This window comes from Ictalurus furcatus, chromosome 22 (genome assembly GCF_023375685.1).
Source record: "Ictalurus furcatus strain D&B chromosome 22, Billie_1.0, whole genome shotgun sequence".
NCBI lineage: Eukaryota > Metazoa > Chordata > Actinopteri > Siluriformes > Ictaluridae > Ictalurus > Ictalurus furcatus.
Genome location: NC_071276.1, coordinates 1596775 through 1622572, shown reverse-complemented (window position 1 = coordinate 1622572; position 25798 = coordinate 1596775). Strand labels below are relative to the sequence as shown.

Below are 25798 nucleotides of genomic sequence, written 5' to 3'. Positions count from 1 at the left end.
CAAATTTCATCGCAGTTCTGTGGTTCAGTCCAGGTCTAGTTTGAGTTTCTGTGCTTCAGGGGCATCATCTCCACCACATGGTCTCTGGATCTGGAGTCTCGACTCTGCTCCACTACACGGGGAACCACCGAGGACCAGCGATCTGTAAGACCCACATAGACAGACATAACATTAGGGTTTAATACTGTGTGTATTTTCAGAAAAATTGTTTGACGGCTGAAAGATCACTGGTTCATTTATTTCTGCTCACGGAACCCAGACGCTCCAGTAGAAGGTAAAAAGTGTCATGAAGGTTTAAATGTCTTCCATGTTTAGAGTGAGCTCTCGCAGGTGCCTGATGGGTTCCTAAAATGGTGTTTTGGAGCTTTTTGTACCTGGTTCATAGTGTTATGGATTCAATAGTAGATTTGAAAACATTTTCAATATAATATAGATAAATTATTACTCTGGAGAAATTTCTGTTTTAATTTCATAGTCCAGACAAATGACGAGAAATTTTTGGTGAATCATAACTAGCTATAACTTGGTGATCGTACAATTAAGTGTTTTGTTCTACAGTAATACTGTAGTATGTAAGCTAGTTATCGGCAAGCACCGGTTAGCGCATTTGTCTTCCTGCACGTTATGAAACGTAGACTGGAGGCGGATGCAGGTACAGGTCACAGTCTTTATTAGACACAAAACTCACGATTAAAGCAAATGCGGTCTTCACCGGGAAATGAGAACATTCGAGGCATGGAAAACAAACGAGACTACTGATCCAAACAGTACTAACCAGGATCAACTAAAGGCACAATATAATACTGAGTGAAGTGCTCAGTCACCCAGGCATTTAAATAAAGAACATGATTACCTCATCGCATGGACACCTGGGGCAAATTAAAGTCACTTAATACAAAATGCTCAATCCGGAAGCGAGCGAACAAAAACAATGTCACGTGACTCGTCAGGAGCCGAGCCAACGCCCTCTGCTGGCCGTGGTGTAACAGAACCCCCCTCCAAAGGGTGCTCCTCCCGGAGCACCAAGAACCCCCCTCCAACGGGGGTCCCGGGCCCCTGTGCAAGCTGTCTCTCGCTGCCACGGAAAGCGAGGCAGCCTCCGTCGGGCAGCAGAGGGGCGGAGCAACACCCCCACTGTGGTTGAAAGTCGGAGCACCGCCCCCGGCGGCACTGGAAGTGGAACACAGGGCACCGCCCCCGGCGGCTCTGGAACAGAAGCGCTGGGCGCTGCCCCCGACGGCACTGGAACGCAGCGCGCCGCCCTCGGCAGCTCTGGAATGCAGGGCGCCGCCCCCGGCGGCTATGGAACTGAAATGCCGGGCGCCGCCCCCGATGGCACTGGAATACTGGGCGGCGTCCCCAGCGGGACTGGAGGGCTGGGCGGCCTCCTCGGCCGGGCAGGGCAGCAGGACAGCTTCCTCGGCCGTGCAGGGCAGCGGGACGGCCTCCTCTGTTGGGCTGGACAGCAGGACAGCTTCCTCGGCTGTGCAGGGCAGCATGACGACCTCCTTGGCTGGACTAGACAGCAGGACAGCTTCCTCGGCTGTGGAGGGAAGCATGACGACCTCTTTGGCTGGGCTGGACAGCAGGATGGCTTCCTCAGCTGTGCAGGGCAGCGGGATGGCCTCCTCAGCTGGGCTGGACAGCAGGACGGCCTCCTCGGTCAGGCAGGGCAGCGGGACGGCTTCCTCAGCCGCCTCAAGCTGTCGCTCTGAGGTCGCCATGTTGACCTCAGGTGGGAGCTCCACAGCTGAGACCTCCCTGTAGGCCTCAGGCTGGAGCTCTGCTGTCCTCGTTGCCCGCCCCCCAAAAAAATTTCTGGGCCAGCCTTCACCTCTGGACTGTGCAGCATGGTGTACCTCCCCTGCAGTGGGAAGCCCCAGATGCTCAGGTCACTTTGCTGGCTGCGTGGCGCTGTACAGTTCCCCTGCCGTGGGAAGCCCCAGATGCTCAGATCATCATGCTGGCTGCGTTGCACGGCGTCGCTCTTTGGCGGCGGGGACGGGGTAAATGGCGCGAGGGACGACGCGGCGCATTGCTCTGCTTTGCACTGAGCAATTTCCTCTTCTAGCTGTTTGCTCATCTCCAGGGACAAACGGTAAAGCGCCCAAATCCTGGCCTCTTTGGCGGCGCTCATGGCTACCTGCTGCTTCCGCATTGTGGGCTCAGTATTCTGTTACGAACCGTAGACTGGAGGCGGATGCAGGTGCAGGTCAGAGTCTTTATTAGACGCAAAACTCACGATTAAAGCAAACGCGGTCTTCACCGGGAAACGAGAACATTCGAGGCATGGAAAACAAACGAGACTACTGATCCAAATAGTACTAACCAGGATCAACTAAAGACACGATATAATACTGAGCGAAGTGCTCAGTCACCCAGGCATTTAAATAAAGAACATGATTAACTCAGGGCATGGACACCTGGGGCAAATTAAAGTCACTTAATACAAAATGCTCAATCCGGAAGCCAGCGAACAAAAACAATGTCACGTGACTCCTCAGGAGCCGAGCCAGTGCCGTCTGCTGGCCGTGGCGTAACAGCACACAATTCTTTACAAACTTCTGGATGTCTGTGATCGTGGTAATCCACCAATATTGGACCTGGAGTTCACCCAGGTTATGAGCTTTTCTCAGTAGATGTGGTAGCACATATGTTTTTACATGGCTGGGCATTGTGGAGTGGACTGGCCATGTGTTTGTACTGTTTCTTGGTCTGGCTGAAAAGGTGTGCTCTCAGGCTGCTTTGCATGAGCCCTCCAATTAATAGGGATGTAAGAGGAGCAGCGGAACTGAATCCACGTATATACCTTGTTTTGCAAAAATAAATAAATAAAATGTTTAGAATTTGTGTGTGTGTAAAACCCACCTCGTCGAAGTCGTTTCGTGGTGGTGTGTACTTGTTCATTTTGTTCTTTCTGTCCGGGATCCTCATTAATGATTCCCAGATTGTGGTTCCAGTCTGACCACTTCACCTCATCCACTCTAGAGGAAATTATAAGTAAACACACTTTGGATTTTCGATCTTTTATGAGCTAAAGCTACAGTTTATAATGATAATAATGAGTCTTTATTGATCACATATACATTACAGCACAGTGAAATTATTTTCTTCGCATACCCCAGCATGTCAGGAAGCATGTAAAAATATGATTAATTTGTGAGGACCAGGTGAAGATAACTAACTTAACTGATATTTATGAGGACATTCAGTCATTTTTGGGTCACACGGAGCTAACAAACGTTAATTAATTAAATCTTGCATTCATTACATACATCACACCACATACCTGGTTTTTGGCTGTTAACTGGTCAATCAGTATTGAGCAGTGTTATTTTATCCTGCTTGTACTGATAGTTTACCTGACTGGTCAGAATGGATCATTGTTTTTGGTCAAACCTGTGCTAGTTGTTTAACTAACTTGTCAGTATTGACCAGTGTTGTTTCTTCGTAATTCATTTTTCTTTTATTTTTCTTCCACTTTTCCTGGGAGTTGTGGTAGAAACAGGCTGAAAAGGTCAGAAAATTCAGGTCCCCAGCCACAGATTTCAGCCCCTCCTGGGGTATCCCCAGATGTTCCCAAGAAAACTTATAGATACCCAGATAGCAGACCAACACTGAATCAACATTGAATCAATGTTAATGCATCAAACAAACTATCATTGACAATGTCGAAAATGATTGAACATTGATTTTATCAGGTTTGCAACCTGAAATAATGTTACTTCAACCATGAAAAATACATCAAGATGGACATAAAATCAGTTTTTGTTAAAATTGTTAAAAATTTGTTAAAGTTGTATTTGTTAAAATACAACTTCTGTACAGATTATGATAAACTGGATAACAAAGTGACTTAAAACAATTAGATGGATTGACATTAAATCTAAGCCCCACCAGTGGGGAAAAGAAGCTGACCAAACATCAACATCAATTCACTGTTTGTCTTTTCAACACTGAAAAGCAACGAACTATCAACATTGATTCAGTATTATTTACCATTGAATATTCAACCTCAACCAAGATGATGATTCTGATGGAATTTCAACATTGAATCAATGTCACCTTGCTCTCTGGGTATGGCCTTTCCGAACTTCTATCATGCCCGAGCTTTCTCAGAAAGGCTTCTTTCTTGTTGGTTTCCCTCACCGCTGGTGGCCACCAGCGTGCCCTAGGGTTACCGGCATAACAGGCACTGACAGCCTTGCAGCTACAGCTTCTTGTAACTGCCTCTACAATTGTAGACCGCCTATTCAAACTCGATGTTCCCAGTCTCACTCTATATAAGGGGAGATTCCTTTTGGAGGTAGGAGTTAAGTTTGTCTCTGTCAACAAACCTTTTACTGAAGTGTTTATTTGGTCATACTGGTTCGTATGGGCTGTAACTGATCAGTAGTAATTATTATTATTTGATTATACCTGAAGCACCAGCGTTTATCAGGCATCCCATCCCAGGTCTTCCCCACGGTCACCATTTCTCCTACACGGAACTTTTTGCGCAGGCACACAGGTAAAGAGCGCTCAATGTCCAGGATAGTTGTAGCCCACTGAAGATCACATAGAGAAACCATGTCTGACAGTTAATTTATCAATGAAAATATTCATCAGTAAAATAACTAAAAGTAACCAATAAGAGTAACAACTCTTATTGTTAATGTTTCCAGATTCTCCTATACCCTTTTTGTGTAACTCGACGTTTACCTGCAGCTTCCAGATCTTCTTGCTCTGTTTGTTCACCTTGGTGACAGTCTGTCCCATCAGTGCGATCAGCATGTTTAGCAGGAGCACAAAGGAGAGGACGATGTAGGTGACTGCGAGAATGAGGCAGACTTCAGGGTACTGCATCCCCTGGAGCATTTCTTCCAGGTTTCCCAAGCCGATGGTCAACTTGAACAGTTCCAGCAGAAAGGTGCTGAAAGCTACCGTGTCTCGGCAGTATGACTTTGTTGTGATGTTCCACCTGGTGTACGTGCTGTTGGGGGGACACGGATTGAGCAGAGACACCAGAGCTAATACAGAGGAGAGAAAGGTGAAAAATTGCGGTTTTGTGTACCTTGTGGAAATAACTAATCTATTACTTAAATATAGATGTATATCTTTTGTCCTTACCTGAGGCATAGCCAATCATGAAGAGAAGGTACACCAGCAGGAAGCGGAACAGATCTTTAAACAGAATCTACACACCAACAATAAAACAGCAAGTGACCACAACAATCATAAATAATACTCAACATATTTTCACTCGTTTTTTATTTTAATTAACCAAGCAAATAATTACATTTTCTTTCCCCTTCAATAAATGCTTTGTTTGATCATTTGATCATTGATTTTTACATTCATACAATTTTGAGAGTGGATGATAAGATATTAACATTAAAATAATTTTAAGGCTTCCAGGTAAACATGCTTCCTAATTAGGCCCAAATTTGACCCGATGTTGGTGCTTGAGCGTTGGTAGCACTTGGCCCAAATATGGTCCGAATGTTCCTTAGACCCTCCCCAATCAGTGTGCCAAATTTCACAACTTTTTACCAGACGGTTCTAGGGTGTTCATAGACACCCTAACCAGAAGAAGAAAAATTATAAGAAAGATAGAATAACAATAAGGTGCCTAAACACCTTTAGTGCTTGACCCCCTAAATATAGCAGCAATCTGCAGGGTCAAAACACTGCTCACAAATAGCACCCCCAGTGGCTAGTTCTTGCCAGGATACACAGAACAACAAAGGGACCATACATGAACATGCTTATCAACTGGCAAAAAAGCCCAGGACTGGCAAAAAATAGTTTTCGCATATTCAATCAGGTTTATGGCTCCTGAAAAACAGATATCTGACCTTGACCCTTCCATTGACCACACCCCAAACTTTTCATGTGAATGCATTCGAGCACTCATGAGTCACAGCAGTTTGAGTAAATTAAATTCTGCCTAATTAGAATTTAATTGAGAATTATGTAGATGGGCCAAAAATCCTAGAACTAGTTTGTAAAAGTAGGTTTTGCATATTATGCAAATTTGCAAAAAAATCTAAGTGAGCAGAGCTAAATCTTTTTGATGCTTTTTTGTTTGGGAGAACCCAAGCTTAGGTTCGAATCCTGCCTCCACCCTGTGTGGACGGAGTTTGCATGTTCTCCCCATGCTTCAAGGTTTTCTCTCCCCGTCCAAAGACATGCGTTGTAGGCTGATTGGCATTCCCAAACTGTCCGTAGTGTGTGAATGGGTGCATGATTGTGCCCTGTTATGGACTAGCATCCCGTTTAGGGTGTCCCCCATCTTTTGCCCTAGAGTTCCCTGGGATAGGCTTCAGGCTTCTCCATGATCCTGTGTAGGATAAGCGGTATGGAAAATGGGTGGTTGGATGGACTCGGGGTTCACCATTGGGCCCATCTTGCTTGCCTAAACAGGGAGTACCCATGTTCTACTGGCCAGGTTTCATGTCTTTATGACGTACGGTTTGATCTGCATGATTCGTTTTAAGGCAGAAAAATAACAAGAAGAAGAAAGAAAGAAAAATCCTAACAATCACAATGGGCTTGTAGCACCTTTTGTTGTCTGTATGCCTAATGTTAGTAATACTGAGAAATGATTTATTTAAAAATACACTATATTTTCCAATGAAACTTTAATATTCAACCTGGATATTTCTCCTCCAGACCACTAGCAGGCACTCTCACCTGATTTTGGAGCTGTTGCTTCGTTTCTCTGCTCATTTCCTGTTTGGATTATTTAAAAAGCACATGAACTTGTCCATTTTTGTGAAGCCTTACAGTTCATGTGAAATTCATGCGAGTCCTGAGCCATGTTTATTTTGGATGGATATCTTGTGCATGGCATTGCCGTGCCTAGTTTTTGTCTTTGCCAAGCCCTTTTGTCTTCGTTGGTTTTTCTGATTATCTGGAATTCTGATCCTGCCTTGTTCTTGTTCATTTGGTCTGGGAGCCCTTTGTTACAGAAACATTGTACTAGCCCTCGGCATATATTAATGATATGTGATCATTTAATATTAAAATCAAGATAAAGAATTTCATTATGGAATTTAAATAAGCACATTTCTAAATAAACTAACTATCTTCCTAAATCATTCAATTATCTAATAGTATTTCTATTAAATGTATTATGTTAAATATTTTACATTTAAAGCACACGCCTGTGCCTACCTTCTGGATCATGATGCTGTACGTGCCAGTGAGTTTGAAGCCTCTAGTGAAATAAAGTGTGTTCAGCCATCCTAACACCAGCGCACACACCATCACCGTCACGTAGGCCTCCACCCCGGCCAGGTACAGAGCCGCCGTCACCAACACCAGCACAGAGTACATAAAGCTGCACACACGTACATCGTATGCATATGTATGTGTATATGTATATAGAGTGTATACATACTTCTATAGTACTATCGTGTGCGTGTGTCTGTTTGTATCTTACTAGAGGAGTTGAAATGATCCATCCATAAATAACGAACTCACTGCCGGACATTTCTTCAGAAACAGGTCCTTTGTCTTAGAGAGAGGAAGAAATTTCAGTAGCAGTACAAACACTGAGCCATTTAAAACACTACAGGATTCAAAATCGGTTGATCGGTCAGGACATGTTTAGTTTCTAATGTTTACTTCTCAGGTTTTGTACTGGAACTTCAAGGCTAATATTGCTAACAAGCTCAAAAATCTAATTCATTTTTTTTTTTAAACTACACACTTTTATGTGTAGATTATAGTGGAACTTTATCATCATGGGAGGATGGGTTTCCTTTTTGAAACCAACAAACACTCCAAGCCGTGTGTGTGTGTGTGTGTGTGAGAGAGAGAGAGAGAGAGAGAGAGAGAGACTCACATTACTTATGAAGAAAAACAATCCAGAGCTGAGGGTGAGGAGTTCTCCTGCCAGACGCAATTTGTCTCCCGTCGTTACGTATGGATACGGAGGCTGAGGAGGGATTTTAAGTTTTAACACGCTCGCGCACACACACACATTTATGAACATGTAGTATGTTTGTGTTTATGGCGCTCACCTTGCTTCCTGAAGGACGATAGTAGGCGACGAGTGTGAAGACGATCATGGTGATGAGGTACGACACCACGCTGATGTAAAAAGTCACGGCGGCAAATTTTTTCCATTTTGCCCCCAGCAGCTCGTTAATTGGCGCCACAGCCAACATCTCATAACGGTTCTGCACGAGCAATATCATTACATGTACATGAGTATAAATGCTATTTTTTTTGTTTTACCCCCCCAAGTCGTCCCCTAATTCTTCTGAACCCTAGATTTGTGGATGATGAACTTGTCTGCTTGTGCTTAGTTATGAATCATGACTATAAATATTGAAAGTGTCCCAATAAAGAGGCTTTGCAAAAACCTCCAGCTGCCTCTGACTCTCAAGTCTCAGCTCTCTACTGTCTTTATAAATGTGATGTAAAAACTAAACTAAACATCAAACTGGATTTCTGTTCATTTAACTTTCGATTTTCTCATTTGAATCTCCATATCTTTTCAGTTACCTCAATCCTGCTGTTATAGACGAGGATCTCCAGCACAGAGACGTCTTCGCCGCATGTGTCAAGGTAGGACAGGTCGTATAGAGACGAGTAAACCGGTCCATACGCCCAGTCCTTAAACTTCCTGCACAGGTGACGCACCTCGTCATCTTTGATTTCTCTCCGGATGATGTGCTGGAAAACCTGCAAGAGAGGAAAATCAGTCATCTACTATAAACCGTTTACTACACTACTACAAATAATCTACTATAGTACTATAAATCTTCTGTTATACTACTATAAAACATCTACTATACATCATTCACTATACTACTATACAAAATCTAAAAATTATATTAACTTTGCATCTATGAGTGAATCAGCAATACTTTATTTATTTATTTATTTATTTATTTATTTAATTTCGTCCATATCTGTATCAAGGATTATTTATTTAGCAATATGTTCGACAGAATCTGTGATGTAGCTCTGTTGTATTTTTTACTCACCCCGATCTTGCCGAGTTTGGCGGCCATCATGAGTGGTGACATGCCATCGTTGTTGAGCAGCTGCTCCAGGTTGCATTCTGGGTAAAGTTTGGCACTGTTGACAAGCAGCAGGTCGTACATCTTGGTGACGAAGCGTGTGTTTTCACGCGTGTTGTCTGCTACATGCACGAGCGCATGCAGGGCGGTGTTGCCGCGCGAGTCCTGACGCCGCAGGTCTGCCTTCTTGTGGCTGTTCTCAATCAGATAGTGCACCAGTACGGGCTGGTTAGTGCAGGTGGCCAGCGAGAGCGGGAGCTCACCTGCATAATCAAGCACACATTACACACAACAAACATTTGCAGTTATTTAATTGGCTCATGACTTAAAAAAAAAACCATGTTAGCCACACCACATCAATCACCACATCAGTCAAAGACTCGGTGATGAAGATTTGAAGATACTGCTTCAGAGAACTTGTTTAAGAACTTAAGAGAACCACTAAAAAAAGAGAAAACATCTCCAAGTGGGTGATTTTATAGAAAAGCCAAAAGCTGTGGAGTTTTTCCCACCACCTCTCTCGTCTTTAAAGCTTTTTTCCAGACCTGATTTTGACATTTCTGTACTTGTTAGTGAAGTTGAATAGAGTTTAGAAGTGTGCAGTGGAGTGACTCACATCAGCTGTAGTAACACACTTCTACCAGCAGGGTGTTCTTAGCACAGAAGCACAGACGTACCTTTCACTGCCTGAGCTGGATTTATTCGGGACATGAAGTCACACTGCCCCTGAAAGACTGAACTGTGCTTCTGCCATGAGGGGAGGAGTTTTTAAAATAACCTGCTGTTCACGTGCCAATACCTGACCTAATAACATGCTGTAACAATTCTTTCTCAGTTATGAAAGGTCTGCAAATCAGAACCTCCCCTGTTACTGCACATTTTACTGCTCTAACACCCCTCACAGTTCATTTACACACTCCAGGTTCACTGGCTTGCCTCGTTTTCCCCGAATCCCTGAATTCAAGCACTATTTTTGCTCAAATATAATAACTGAAAATAGTTCTGAGTCACATTAGCCACCTTTGCTATGAAAAGATAAAACTCTTAGTGTTCTTTCATCTCATTTCCTAACAATTACAGGGAAGTACTGACCTCTATCTCCACCACAGGTCACTACCATAACACACACATGAATTAAAGGTGTGACCACATCACACCAAGAGTCGGGCGAAGTTAATGGCACTTTCACTCCTCTCGTTCATCAACTTGACTGTTTATCTTCATGTACGTCCTCGTAAAACAACGGCGATATTTAAACGGAGACGACGATGGAGCTTTACAAAACGTGTCACTCACCAAAGTAAAAATATCCCCCCTCGTCTCGGGGCTGAAAGAAGCGTCCCCGAGCCTGAGCGTGAACATCAGCTTCTTTCTCCACCAGCAGCTCAGTGTAGTGTTTACAGCGTCGCTCGATGGCGATGTGCAGCGCCGTCTGACCTACGGCACATGATAAATATAAGTAGAAACAACAACTAACAGCAAACTACATACATGACAATGGCATCTTTACAGTTGACCAAGAGATGCATGGATACCTACATGTGGTATCTGGAATCAGTCCAATACCATGCTTATTTACTTGTATTTGTATTCATACTTATAAACATTTTTTTAAAAATGCTCCAGTACTAACATTCAGTATTATGTGACGTACTGTAGGCCTAGTGTATGTTGCCATGTTAATGAACAGAAGACAGGAAACGACAGCGAATGATCGAAGCAAAGCAGACCGCGAACTCTTCTCTCTATCCACTATATAACCGCTGCTTTAAACATGAAATGACTTGCAGTGCATTCTGGGTAAGTTTCCTGACAGCTATGATCATGTTAAAAACCTCTCTTGAAGTTAAGCCCATTTATAAACCTTATCTGTCCTGAAGACCTTGCCATGTGTCAGAAAATTGAGCCGTTGCTATAGAAACAACAAGGTATAAGAACGAGCACATGTATATAAACCTGTGGTTCCCAGCTGCACTACTGTCAGAGCTGCTGTTATAGAAAACCAACACCTTCACACCAATAATGGACTGACTTGAGTATATATGCTGATGTACACTCCTCAGTGATGATGTACGCTTTCTAAAACTAAATGAATGGACCTGAATCTGAAGGGAAGGGAAGTGACATCAGACTGGGTGTGTCACTTGGGAAACTTGGGTTTGGGCCTGACAGGAAAACCATGAAATACACAGACATGTGTGGGTGTGTGGGTGTGTGCGTTGTTTAGATTAGTGCAGGGTGGAGACTAAAGGAAACACTACAGCTCTTTCACAAACCTACCACACACACACACACACACACATTTAAGGAATAAAATGCCAGCTTGGCATTTATAAGTGAGCGCCTTTAAACTCTGAGAGAATGGCCAGGATTCACCCTGAACGACGCAGTTGGATTCTGGATTGTGATTGGTCAGAAGGTGTTGATTAATTTCCTATAACAGCAGCTCTGACAGTAATCACAGGTTTATATTAAAGCACGCTGCGTGTAGTTGTTGATATGGTGAAGTTTTCTGTAAGGAGACGTTTATTTAACATTTATGGAAGTCTAGAGTGTCGGCGCTTTGTAAAAGTCTGCATCACACCACCATGTCACTGATTAGTTTACTGTAACCGCACTACACAGGAGTGTTTTATTGCTTACTGAACTGTCAGAAATGTAAGCAAGTAGGCGTGGCCTTTGCAGCTGTCAGTCTCGGTGAAGGAGGTGTGGCCTCACCACACCCTGTACATACTGTTTGAGACTAAAGTTAGCAGAGTTTGTGTCCCCAGTTCCGTGTGCTCTCTCCTTACCACGGTAGTAGAGGTCCCTGAAGGGTGTGTTGACGAACTCGTGCAGGTTTCCCGTCTGCTCCGCGATGTCCAGCAACAGCGGGATGGTGTCATTCTTCCCACCATATAAATTCAGCAGAGCTTTCAGAAGACACGTTTTCCCTGTGGACGGCTCTATACACACACACACACACACACACACACAGAGAGAACAGTCCGACAAGATATGTACATATTAATAGTCAGATTTATTTTTTAAACCTTCATTCTGTCTTTTTTTTTTTTACGTATTCTGTAAGAACGAGGCCGATCCCACTGGTGCATTAACAGCTGTATTGTTATATGTTTCTGCACACAGTAAGTTCATTTGTTGTTCTACAGCAAGCATGAAACTTAATCATTATGCGTACAGGAGCTTTGGAGGACACTGATACACATTTCCAAATCCTTCCTGAAAATGTGCAATGTGAAATCACGTAAGTCAATTTTACACTGTGATTACTTTTATTTATTATTTTAAGATCTCAATCGATCTGAATGTGTGAAAATGAGCGTCCTCCGTGTCAGATTATATGATGATGCTTTGAACTTTAGACCTGCGATTTAAGAAAATGATTACGTTCTGTTTACATCAATCAGTATGATCCAGAAATCAGCTCGTGCAGAAAAGTGAGCTTGATGTAATGGGACGGGTTTTTTTTTTTACATTTTGCTATCACCACTAGCGTATTTATCTGTCTCATGAGTTTGCATTCCCCTATTGGTGTATTTTAAACAATCGTCGGAGCAGCCCTCACACCGAATGTTTTAACAGAATCACTGACAGATCATTGTCATCTTCTGGATTTGGTCGCAGTGGCACTGAGCCTGCGTCCAGTGAGCACACTACACCGTGTGTCCTTAGACGACCGATCTTCAAATAATTATTTTATGATGTGTGATTTCTGTCTGAAACAGCACAATCAGGCTGAGAATCATACAATCTGGGTTTAAAGAAGCACATAGGAAAAGACTAGAACTTAAACTTAACAGTGCTGAATCATTACGTGTGAATCCCAAGCCCTCATGGTCCGGGTCAGAGCCCCGTGTATTTCACTGTTTTTCCCTTCCTCATGTTTCCAGTGTTTTCCCTCCTGTCTGTCTGTCTGTCTGTCTGTCCCTGGGCGTGGTGCTCCACTGCTGGTCGTTTACTTCACCTGCTTCTCATCTACTCACCTCATCAGCTGCATATATAAACCCCGGTTCTTCAGCCACTCGTCGTGTTCCATCTTCCAGTGCGGTACGCTTCCGGCTCTACTCGCGGTTACTTTCTATGCTACTGTTTAACGTTTTCCTTCGTTGTGTTATCCTGTGTTTTCCTCGTGTTCCCGGTCCACTGCTCACGCTGCCTGTCTGCTCACACTCGGCTCACTTCCACCCCTCGACATCACTCAAACCTGCTCACACTCTGCACTCTCCCTCCCTCCTGAGTTCGAATCCCAACCTCGACCTCTCTTATTCACCTCAGCTTTCTCACACACCATTACCCCCTCACGTTCGTTAATAAAACTCGTTTCTATGGCGTTAGAAGTGTTTCATAATTCAAATGAATGCAGGGCAGAGTTGTGTTTGTGACATAAAAACATATTTGTAAAAAAAAAAAAAAAAAAATTGCAAATCTTATCTTTATTTATTTCTCAATGTAATTTATTTTTGTGAAACTACTAACATATATTTGTGGATCTCATTAATGCATTTGTGAATTTGTTTAATTTTGGTAAATCTCACTACATTTATTTGTGAATCGTAATCTATTTATTTGGAATTATGAAACAATTCTAACCCCGTACCTTGGATCCCTGTGTCTGTGTTCTGCATTCGAGTCCCCTTTTCTCTCTGTCCTTTATACAAGCGGTCAGTCACGGAGCTTCATAATTTGTTTTCTGAACAAGCATTTGGTTTAATTTGAGATTTTATATGAAATTGTGAGGCACTGCATGATGCTGCGACAGGAAGAAAATCTGATACTATCTCTAAACTAGAGATCAACCAATATTGATTATTGTAACAGCTACCGATTATTTGCATGTTTATGCGCCCGATAACCGATATGCATAACCGATATTTATTTACTGTTTTACTTCTGTTTTAGACACGCTGATAACACGACCACTGAACTGAACAAACTGTTTTATTTATAACAATTTTCTCAATTTCACTTCCTCCTTGCATACAAAACAAAAACACTCTTATTTATACACCAATAAATAGAGAGGTCTGAAAAAATAAAGTGCACTGTTACTAAACTGTCTTTTTTTTCTTTTTCTTTTTTAAATAAAAGCTTCAATGAGGTAAAGAAACAAATAAAGCACAAAAAAACATATACAATGCTGCAATAGCGGTCCTGCACGCAATTCTCAAAACACACTCAAGATGGGCGTTTATGGATTTATCGGTGGATCCAATATTACAAAACCGATATCCGATTATGTAAAAATGCGAAAATATCGGGGAAAATATTGGTCGATCTCCACTTTAAACAGATAAAAATGTGTTCAGGCGTTCTAAAAATAGTTTTTGTTCATTGTTACATTTTAGAAGAGTGCAGCGAGAGCGGCACGGTTTATTCTGCTTAAATTGTTAAGAGGGGCCTCTTAACATCTGGTCTAAAAGGTCAGACAGGAGCTTCCACTGTTTACTCTTCGAGGTCAGGATGAATGCCGGAATGTGTGTGTGTGTGTGTGTGTGTGTGTGTGTGTGTGTGTGTGTGTGTGTGTGTGAGAACTGAAAGCAGAGAGACAGTTTGCTGTGACTTATCACTCCCCTCCGATATGTTCCCACAATACTTTTCCTGCCTCAAAGCAATGCTTTAATGGGACACATACACACACACACACACACACACAGTGATATCAGACTTCCTATTCCTGATATAAGTTACAGACTGAATCGGCAGTGAAAAGGACAGGATGGTATTTTCTGCTAGATGTAATACTGTGTGTTGTCTCATCTGTTAAACATGCGAAAAAGTTCATAAAGCCAAAAGTGTTGCTATTAATAATAATGAAATGTATAATTAATTATTCTGCCTTCCCATGTACGCTTTAAGCCCACATACACACTGTCTACAGTTTGAGTCCTATGTTCATAACTTAGACACTTCCTGCCTTCTGAGTACTCTCTGCTTTCTCCACACTTCCTGCTTCTCGTTTCTGTCCTGTTCCAGCCCTGACCACGCCCCCGAATCATCTCAGTTTGTAAACTCATAAGCCATATTGGCTTATTTTGTACTCATTGGCCATACAGGTCACTTTGTGCTGCTGATTAAGGTTGTGCTTCACCTCTGAACTCCTCGTCCGTCAGTCTCTTGTTGCGGCTCTGCAGGAACTCCAGCAGACCATCCAGAGCACCCGGGTCAGCTCGAGACACGGCATCGAAAATCAGCGCACGATTAAACAGCTTCAGAGCCCTCGGAGGGTCTGAGCTGTTCTCCTCACATGGCGCCATGCTCTCCGTGTTCCTGAGAGGGGAGAGTTAGAGGTCATGAAAAAACACGGTTCAGTGGACACCATGTAAGTAATCCAGTGACTACTAATTTTCAGATAGCGAACTTCGGAAACACAAATTACAAAACATGTTCAGATTCACTTCAGGGTTTCTGAATTAGATTTATGTTTTCTAACTAGACCCTTGTAGACGCTGAAAAAGTCATGAGCAGTCATTATACAGTACTGAATAGATGCTTGTCGATAACTGAGCAGCTTCATGTCATCAATAAACCTGTGTATGAGGAGGAAAAAATCACACAACCAAACTGTATAAACATTACCTCAAGAGCTAGCAAGGAAACAACAACACACAGGCCACACCTATAGCATGAATACAGCAGTGTAGCTTCAGCCACCCAGAACACGTCGCGTATTCATTGGTTTACTCGTTTAAACTGTAAAGTGTACCTCCAACCCTTCTGCCGGAGATCTACGACCTCTACACGAGTGAATGCATCATACTGTGATTAGGCTGCCTAGGTATTTAAAAAATCTCCAATTCACACAGTTAATTAATAATTACAGCTGATTTTTTTCTGAGGGTTCAGAGAATGAAGATGATATCACCACACAATGCTCTGGTATCCTAATGCCCTGTTCACTCTGCCTGTATTATTGTACTATAGTGCAGAATTGTAGGTGCATTGGATTTCTCTATAAACTAAAAATCACAGGCATAAATCTGTGGTATTGTGTTTATGCGTGTTTGTTAAAATGCTGTCCACAATCTTTCTGCAACACGTTGATGAACATTATTCTGAATTTGTTCCATAAATTGTAGATGCAGTTTTTTTCTGCCCATCTTTACTTCTGAAAGACTCTGCCTCTTTTTATACCCAGTCATGTAACTGACCTGTTGCCAATTAACCTCCAGTTTCTTTTTACTAACACTTACTTTTCCAGCCTTTTGCAGCCTTTTGTTGCCTCCCAACATTTTTGAGACGTGTTGCGGCCATCATAGTTTCTTATTTTTTCCTTAAAATGCCACATTTCCTCAGTTTAAATATTTGATATGTTTTCTAGGTTCTGCTGTGAATAATGTGGGATTTGCAAATCATTGCATTCTGTTTTTCTTTACATTTATTTACATTTTACACAGCGTCCCAACTTTTTTGAACTGGGGTTGTATGATTAATTAACCCCTTTTTTTCTCCTCACCCTCGAGGAAGTTTCTTCCTGCGCCATTTTTGGTTACTGACAGCGTGATACGTTCCATAGTCGAAAAGTGAGTCCATGGGGGCCTGTTTAGGCCCTGTGGTCACCGAAGCCTCATAGTTGGAGGAGTCGCGCAGGTCCATGGGGTGGGCGATGCCCTTCTTGAAGGCTCCATGGAACTTGTTGCGAAGATTTGGCTTGGCTTCTGGTTGGGTCGCAGGAGGCGGGCTGTTATCCTCCATATCCAGGACGCCGGCCACTGAGGCGAGAGGGAAGTTTGGTTCTTTGTCTCCTGAAGCATCCTGACCGGGAGAGGTATGAAGGCTGCAAACCGGGTCAGTCTCGGCCCTGACCAGGCGACCACGCTTTAATAATGTGGAGGAAACCTAGGAAGGGTTATAAAAGAAGAGAACCAAATAAACCTAATCATATAATGCTGTATTTATATAATGTTGCCTATTTATAAAACTCTACACATCTATTTACTTCCTATTAGCACCAAAGGAATATAAAAATGTTCACGAGGCAAACCAAAACAAATACATGTCTTGCATATAATACAAGGTCCTTTGTAATAAATAACAAATAAATAATTAAGGCACAAATCTTATATGATGAGCTGTAACAGAGATAAGAGCAGTTGGATAAAGGTACGGTGAAATATCAGTAAAACAGTGATAGTGTACAGGAGGAGAGGAAATTTCTAGTTTCTGATAAGAGAATAATAACATTGCAAAAAGAGGAAGCAGGAAGTTCATGAGAACTTCCCCACAGTGGAAACAGGCCTCGAATTTTCCAACTTCCCTCAAGTTTCCAGTTTTGTAAGCTCACCCGGTTTTTCAGTTCTCCTAGTCCCTAACTTCTCTATCCAACCGGTGTTCTAGGTTTCTGATTTCCCAGTTTCCCTACTTCCTTGTTTTACAGTTTCCCTTGTGTCCCAGTTTTCCTACTGCTTTGTTTTCCACTTCCCATTTTTTCCCAGTTTTCCTATTTTCCTGTGACCCAGTTTCCCTTGTACTCCAGGTTTCCTGCTTCCTTGTTTCCCCACGTTCAACATGAATAAAATATTATGGATTCTTTTCAGAGCTTCCTATCTGGCCACAGAATGATGGAATGCATCTGAATGTTTGTTAAAACATTATGTTAAAAATGGCAGTGGGGGTCCTAAATTTAGCCAATACCACATAGCCCATGACTATTTAATTCTCAGGAGACGTGGGTAAAGACGCAGGACCACAGAGATGGGATTCTGAAGTAGTTTTAAAAGAGATCCCTGTTTCTGCTGGAAAGCACATCCACACACATACACACACTATTCCTTACCTCACTCATCCCTCAGGTAGTACGTTACTGCCAAATTCCTCTTCAAGTCGGTCTGCTAAAGGGAGGAGCCCCCACTCTCGCTCAGAGACCTGGACTAAGCTGGAAAAACAGAAACCAAACATCATTCAATTAAAAGCCACCTGAACACATCACAACCCATGTTCACTACGAAAGGACAGAACAAGTAGGAAACGTTTTGGGCCAGTTTGTCTGAGACAAAGTCTGATTCCATATACAGGCGCGTATAGACCTTGACGGCTGTCACGTGTCCTCTTATGCCACAGCGCTGCTGAATTCTGCAGTCTGTCTGGTCAGAAAGTGTTGGTTCATTTTCTACAACAGAAGCTCTGACAGTACAGCAGCTTCAGATTACAGGTCTATACAGGTGCAGCTCAAAAAATTTGAATATCGTGGAAAAGTTCATTTTTTTTCCATAATTTAATTCAAAAAGTGGAACTTTCATATATTCTAGATTCATTTTACATCAAGTGAAATATTTCAAGCCTTTTTTTTGTTTTAATCTCGATGATTACAGTTCACAGCTCACGGAAATCAAAAATCCAGTAATCCAATGTGCTTGTTCTGTAGTAAGAGTTATAAAAGTGGTATGTTACGTAATATGTTACAAAAAGGTTTTTTTTGTATGAAGTAACATTAAATTTTTTGTTGTGAAATTAGTGGAAATCTAAGATGTTTTTGTACTGACTCAATAATGTAGAAGTCATAAAATAAACATATATAACTAAATGTGTACAGAAGAAATAGGTTAGCCCAAGCCTTTTGCACAGTACTGTATGTAGTAGTATTTTTTTAAACCATCTCATCAGAACATTATGAATGAGTGAATCACACTGAAAGGCTAGGAAATTTTCAAGACTGGTGTCTAATCAAAAAAGCCCACGTGACTGCACAAATTCCCCATTACAGAGTGTTTAACACAGTGGTGCTGCATCACATAAATGCTAGTTTATGCTTCTTTTACAGCTTGAGCTATGAATCACAACAAACTACTCCATCATCTAAACTTCTCTTCCACTGAAGTTTTTCAGCTCGTTTCTCTGAGGCTCCAACTTCCTGGGCAGGTCATGACTCATCCCAACATTCCTTTTCTCTTCCCAGATCCCCAAACTATCACAAAGACCTCAGAGACAACACAATACCCGTTTCATTGAGCAAACTCTGTCACTTTTAATCTTGTGGTTTTATACAAGCTGGGGTTGTTATTACAAATTTTATGATTCGCAAACCACCTGCTCTGAACCACATTTGTCTGTAGATGCATAGCTAATCATGTTCATGCTTGCCTTCAGCCGGTTCCCACCACATATCGATGAAACCTGTTTAACAAGAACTCTTAGAAACATCTGATAAACAATGTAGAGGGTAAATAAATCTGGTCAAATCTTGTTATAGTCACTGTATATTATTAATATTAATATAACTTTTGATTGCAATAATAATAATAATAATAATAATAACGCTTAATGTTTTGCACTGTTTTTTTTAACATGTCCATATACAAACAAACACACTACTATACCTCCCATGCTCCCAACAGTCAGGAGAACTGAACTTGTTGCCCTTGGGACAAATATTACCTTCCTTGATATTTAGGTATGAGCTTGTTTTTTTTTTTTTGCAACTGAGCTGACATGGAATGAGGTGCACTTATTTAAAGCCAAGACTTAAAATCTCAAGCCAAACATTATTAAATCATATCCACAGAGCTATGGTAATTGGACAATAATTAAGGATTTAAACCTCATTGTAGTACAGATACCGCAATGTTAAAACAATCTATTACTGTCCTCCTACCAGGGCTGTGTTTCTGCTCCGCTCAGACTGGATTTGACAAAAAATCATAAGATCGAGCTCGAAAGCTTGGAATATCTGACTGAAATCCAATCAAAATACACATACGCTGCAAATTTTCCATTCAAACTAAAGTGACATGTGGCGTCCCACAAGGTTCGGTACTAGAACCATTCTTATTTTCACAGGTTTATTATTCAGGTAATCGTTCTAATACGTTATTTCTATACTGACACCTTACACATGGCCTTGTATGGCGGACACTCCAGAATAATATTCAGTCCCGCCAGGATTTTACGATCGCAGAAATGAATGCAAAATCATGCAAATGCTGAAATATTTGGAGGAGCTTGCAATTATTCAAAATGACCGCAGATTTGGGCCGAGACGCATCATGTGACTGCATCACATCAGCCAAAGCCCTCTTCACGTGTGTCGAACATGAGCACAGCTAAAAGGTCTCATTTACCAACAAACATCACTGCGAAAAACTATTTTGTGCAATTGCAATTTCACCAATTCAAGTGGTTTTCTGCAAAAAGGCACAACGTTTCTGCAAATTTAAAAAAGACACCACAAAATCACAAAAAAAAAAAAACAAACTAACTTCACAAAGGAAAACATGTCACTGTTGATATGGTCAAGCCTGCATTGTCAGTGCTTTGTAACAATCAGAGGTAAATCTGTGAATTTTCAAATTTGCGAATTCAGGAAAGCTGTTTTTTGTCTTATTAACGTCAAGAGAAACTCGAGAGGCTGGTGAGGGAAGGACTGTTTATAGCTGCTATAATGTCAGCAAGAACAGGAACTAACTTGTTTTATTGACTTTCAACTACATTTTATGTAAGAATAAACAGATAAAATGATGTACATATGACATGACATTTGTTAATAAGGGGAAAAAATGTGATCTTTGGCAAATTGCTGTGATATAGGAGGAACAGACACTATATAATAACAACCGCACTAAATAGTGATGCTGCTCTATAAAACTCTACATGGTGTCGCTCCAGAGAATCTGAGTGAGCCCATCACTTATATCTCCAACGGCTGACAGGAAGTGCTGTAGCTCAGAGCCTGCAGTGATTCACAAGCTAAATTTATGGTTAAATCATCGCCCATTAAGAAGACGTACCAGCAAAGCCAGCTCCTCCAGAACTGAACATTATATTCATTTCACTCAAACAAATGAACTCCCAGACTTGACTTTCACACTGTGATTGTGTTCATGGCACAGCTCACCTGCCGTTGTACTGATTCATAGCATTGTTAAATAAAGTGTAAGTATACCTACAATAGTATTTTTTTATTTATTTTTTTTAAAAAAGCTCTGACATTTAAATTTTTTACTGGTAGGTTTATACAAATTAGAGCATAGCAGAAGTACCAAAGAAAAAAAAAACAAGAAGTGTTTGAACAAAAACAACAATGGAATGAATGAATAAATAAACAAAGAGAACAAACAGAACTAAACAAATCAACAGAACAAATATAATGAAATAAACTTTAACAAAAAATCTATATAACTGAATAAATAAATTAACAAATATAAATAAATAAGAAGTAAAACAGTCAACAAATAGAACAAGAATAATTAAAGAACAAACTGAATAAATAACAATAAACAGAACAAATCTAAACCTGCTAGTAGCCTGGTGCTTAGTTCTGCACTAGTCACTGGAAAGTTGTGGGTTCAAATCTCAGGAGTGCTGTTAAGCCTTAACCCACAGTCCTGTGCTTTGAATATTAAGTAAATCAGTCAATTTCAATGATGATCAGTAAATATAGTATATTGCAGCTCGATCGGTTTGTGGCAAGCCCTTGCTCTGAAGTTTTATGACTTCTCGTATCTAACACACTTTATAATTATGCACCCAGTCATCATGTGGGAATTACGGCTGGATATGACCACAACATCAAATCCAGTGATCCAGTAAAACCCTCACTGGTGAAGAATAAAACCTTGAGTCCCAGTTTTCGGATTGGTTCATCCCACTGCACAGAAGCGTTGTGATGAGAATAAACAACACACACGCGTTCAGGAACTGGATACAGGGGTTCGTTTACATATCAGTCGTTACTTTGCATGTCAGCTACTGTAGTAACGACTTACAAACATGTCATTGTGCCTCCCTCACTGTAGTGTTTATATTTATAAAATAGTCATCATATTTTACACAAGTTGCAGTTTGTATGTTGTAGTTTTAGGAAGTCATGTGATCTGCTTTACAATAGTCAAGGCAGAAAAAAAAACAAAAGATACATTTCTTGCCATCCTGAGATAACTGGTGCTATGTTCCTTAGATCAGCAGCTCGCAAAGGGAAGCCCATGAGTTTTTATTCATTTAATCATTTCACGTGTTAGATTTTCTTTTTCTATTAGCAGATAATTTTGCTTCTTTCTAGAAATAAATTCTTACAAAATTATTTGCCAATAGAACAATTCTTTTTTTATATAGTAAAAAAAAAAAAGTCTATAAATAGATTTTTAATAATCTTATATTTGGTTTATATTTGGTATTATATCCTATAATAGGCAATACTATATAAATCTGAAGACTCACGCCCATATGTGCTTGTTGAACGTTCCAATCCAGATTCATTCCTCCTTTGCTATTATAATAACCTCCACTCTTCTGGGAAGGCTTCCCACTAGATTTTGGAGCGTGGCTGTGGGGATTTGTGTTCATTCAGCCACAAACGCTGGCCAGGTTTAGACAAATGTGTAGACAAATCATGCATCATGTGTAGACAAATGTCTACAGATGATGCTAGGTGAGTGAAAATAACAGCTCTTACCCGGTATGTTGTTCTCGACGATCAGCCTCTGTCGGTCATTGACAATGAGGGATTACGATGCAATGAAAACACTAACATCTTTTACTTACAGCTGTACGGAAAAGCTTTTCCAAAAGTGAAACAAAAGACGCTTCTACGCTGCTCTGCACTGCCATCTTACTCCATCTACGCTAACTCACGTAGCTAGCTAATGCACTTCACTTAAAATCAACACGCTAATATTATAAAGAGTGAGTCTAGTAGTGTAAGTGCATGAACACACCAGTGTGCACATTTCATAGGCTGATTCGGAGTCTATCCCAGGAACACTGAGTGCTGTGGGAGAATTCATCCGGAATGGGACACCCATCCGTCTCAGGGCATCAAAAATGATTGAGTTAAAATGAAATAAATGAGCATTTCACTGATAAATACCCGTCTTTACATTGAGCTGAACTGAATAAAGCGAGCAGCAGCTATTGGGCAGGACAAACTGCTAGAACGTGAATAAATACCTGAAGTGGAGAATGTCCAACCGTCCTGACTGTGAGCAGACAAAACTGATGAGCATGTGATAAAGCACTGACTAAGAGAAATATGGGAAATCAGTCTGTTCAGGATTTTGCGGTCTTTCACAGTGATTGTTGGTAAATGAGAGCGTTTCGCTGTACTCATGTTCAGGCTATGTGAATCGAAGACGGGCTTTGACTGAATGGGTGTTGCGACCTCACATGACGCCTCTCGGCCCAGATCTGCGGAAAGTCTGCGGTAATTTAGAAAAATTGCAATCTCCTCTGAATTTGGTTCATTTTTGTGATTGTGTGATTGTGTGATTTCCGCGATCGAATCAATCCTGGAGGGTCTGGGAAACGCGCCACAACGTTTGACGAGTCAGTCTTGGTGTCAGTGGTGTGTTTTCTGTAATAGTGTGTCGTGAAATCGTGACCTACACTGAAGTATATTTACAAACTGTGTGTCCTGGTGTACACTTGCAGTGTGCGGGGGCATGTTTTTATATTTTCATGAGGAACATCAGACAGTTTTGACCATTCGACTGACCCAATGGCACCTTTCATTTTAAAATAGTAATTTATGTATATATATATATATATATATATATATATATATATATGTATGTGTGTGTGTGTGTGTGTGTGTGTAAACGAACCAAAAGTTTTCTTATGGCTACTGAGATTAAGGATAGTATGACGTGTGTGTGTGTGTGTGTGTGTGTGTGTGTGTGTGTGAGAGAGAGAGAGAGTTTCTGTTGTTATTCATCACCTTGCTTCTTACAACTACAACAACAACAACAACAAAAATCTAATTAGTAAAACAAGTTTCTTCAGATCTCAGTGATGAAAATACAAGTGCGCGAGGATGAAAAAATCCCCGGATGTGCCACTCGACAGTCCTCAGGTAAGTGAACAATAAGTTTGTTTTGAAATGAATGCTGTCTTGTCTTGATGTAAACTTAATTCGGAGATATATGAGAGACTTAACATGTCTCTTAATACTCCTTTCTGTGCAGAGATGAGGAAAGTGAAAGATAAATGAATAAAATTGATGAAACAGGATTCTGACTCACCTGAAGAGATTGAATCGCGCGCGCTCGGTTGATTTGAAAAAAGAAAAAGAAAGAGAAAAATCTTGGAATTCCGTTAAATCCGCTGTAATGGCGTGTCTCTGTGCTCCAGTAGATCCGAGATCCGATAAGAGCTGCTGTGTTTGACTGTGCGGTGATGAACAGGGCTGGAAGTGTGAGTGCTTTAGGAGCCTCAGGCGCTGGGTGTTTACTCCGGTTGCTCATTTCACCGCCCCTCACATACAACCGTCTCTACAGCACTCACTCAGCCGGCTGAACCGCCAGCGTTCATGGACAGAGCCGTGCTAAAGTGTGTTAAAACACACACACACACACACACATAAAAAAAAAAAAAAAAAAAAAAAAAAATTTTAAGAGGTTTATGATGTAATGTGGTTTGGGCAAAGTACTCCGTACTTTTTCTTTTTTATTTAAAGACTACAGTCAACATAATGAGGTTTGCTAACAGCTAAACATCACAGTCACACCTTAAACATATACTGAATTCACCATTATAAAACACTACTGTAATTACTGCAGTGAAGGTACACAGTACTGAACACTACAGTATTATTAAAAAATGAAACAGAATTTAATGTCAGATCAGCTGTAACTTTGAGTTGACTGTAAATGAACAATTACTGTAAAAAAAAAAAAAAGGGGGGGGGGTGTATTAAAGGGAACCCCGACTGTGAAGACTTGTATGGTTTATTAGATTCACGCTGACTTCCGCTATATAAATTCGATATACAAAAACACTCTAGACATCAGGTTTAAAAAAAAATAATCGTTTCACTCGTAGGCCGCGATTGCAGTTTACGTCGCAATGCATTCTGGGTAGTGACGTCAGATGGTTGCAACGGTCTTGATTCTCCAGCGACCCTACAGCGATATAAACATGCCTTCAGCCTTTTCAATCTGATTCCACATCTTCCAGATCTCCATCTAGGAGGTGATTTATTATCTATCCAGAGTACACTTGTTTTATTTAGGTCCTTGAGTTGACTCTTTGAGTTGAACAAGCCCTTACGAGCACTCACATATGTAAAGAGCTCTGATATATCCTTTACTGATAAGTAATTACTGTATAGGAGAGGTGAATATCAGGGTAAACAGGTGCTGTTGAGCGCAGACACGGCAGCAAGATCATATTAATGCAGGAACTGGAGAAATTAAATATGTTTTGCTGTTTTTTTTTTTTTTTTATGCTGAGGCTGGTTGTGAGGAGCCAAAAGAGTTGACTCATTGGTGAACTGAGCCAAATGATCTGACTCAAAGAACCAGGATTCTCATCACTATGTGTGTCCTGTGGTGTCACACCCTCTCTGGTCGCTTAATATCGTGGTAAACCACTGCTACGTGATGTCCCTGGACATACCATGGCAAGTAGATCTACAGTGGAGAAATGTGATCTGGGATTTGTTTAGTTTTTTTTTCAGCACTGTGACGTCACGGTCAGATTTTTTTTAAAAAGGACATGTGTGACATCTGAAGGATAAAGTGCCAGTATATCAATGAATAAATACTTTGCATGTTAAATAAGTGGGACATTTATCCTACAATTTCATTCAAATTCAGTTGTTGTTTTTCTTTATGAAAGTATTTTTTTTTATTGTATTTTTCCTGCAGCGCCCTCATGTGTTCAGCTGTTGTGGTGCAGTTGGAACAATCATCTCCCTGAAGGTGAATATTACAATACTAAATAGTATGCTAAATATGCAGCTCAAATCTGAGGTTCTGTTTGAGCATAATATTTAGTAAGCTAATACGCTACACTCCTCAGTATATTGTAGTAGCTATTTGATGATCAGGTCTAACTCATGTTTAAAAAGA

At 41.1% G+C, this 25798-nt stretch overlaps 1 protein-coding gene across 2 annotated transcripts; it reads right to left on the bottom strand.

Moving 5' to 3' along the window:
* trpv4 (transient receptor potential cation channel, subfamily V, member 4) lies at positions 1 to 24358 on the bottom strand. 2 transcript variants are annotated; one of them, XM_053610655.1, is made up of 17 exons: positions 23969 to 24358; positions 17794 to 17892; positions 16474 to 16856; positions 15109 to 15287; positions 11810 to 11962; positions 10314 to 10454; positions 8982 to 9280; positions 8497 to 8676; positions 8010 to 8168; positions 7832 to 7924; positions 7427 to 7500; positions 7159 to 7324; positions 5110 to 5176; positions 4702 to 5009; positions 4420 to 4547; positions 2869 to 2984; positions 1 to 142 (listed from the first exon to the last, which is right to left on the bottom strand). In XM_053610655.1, exons 2-17 carry the CDS (start codon positions 17800 to 17802, stop codon positions 36 to 38), a joined length of 2562 nt encoding a protein of 853 aa, XP_053466630.1. In that variant the 5' UTR covers positions 17803 to 17892; positions 23969 to 24358; the 3' UTR covers positions 1 to 35. The 2 variants fall into 2 exon arrangements, with proteins under 2 accessions (XP_053466630.1, XP_053466631.1); XM_053610656.1 differs by lacking the exon at positions 23969 to 24358 and having other exon boundaries at positions 17794 to 18002.
* Positions 24359 to 25798: the final 1440 nt, after the last annotated feature.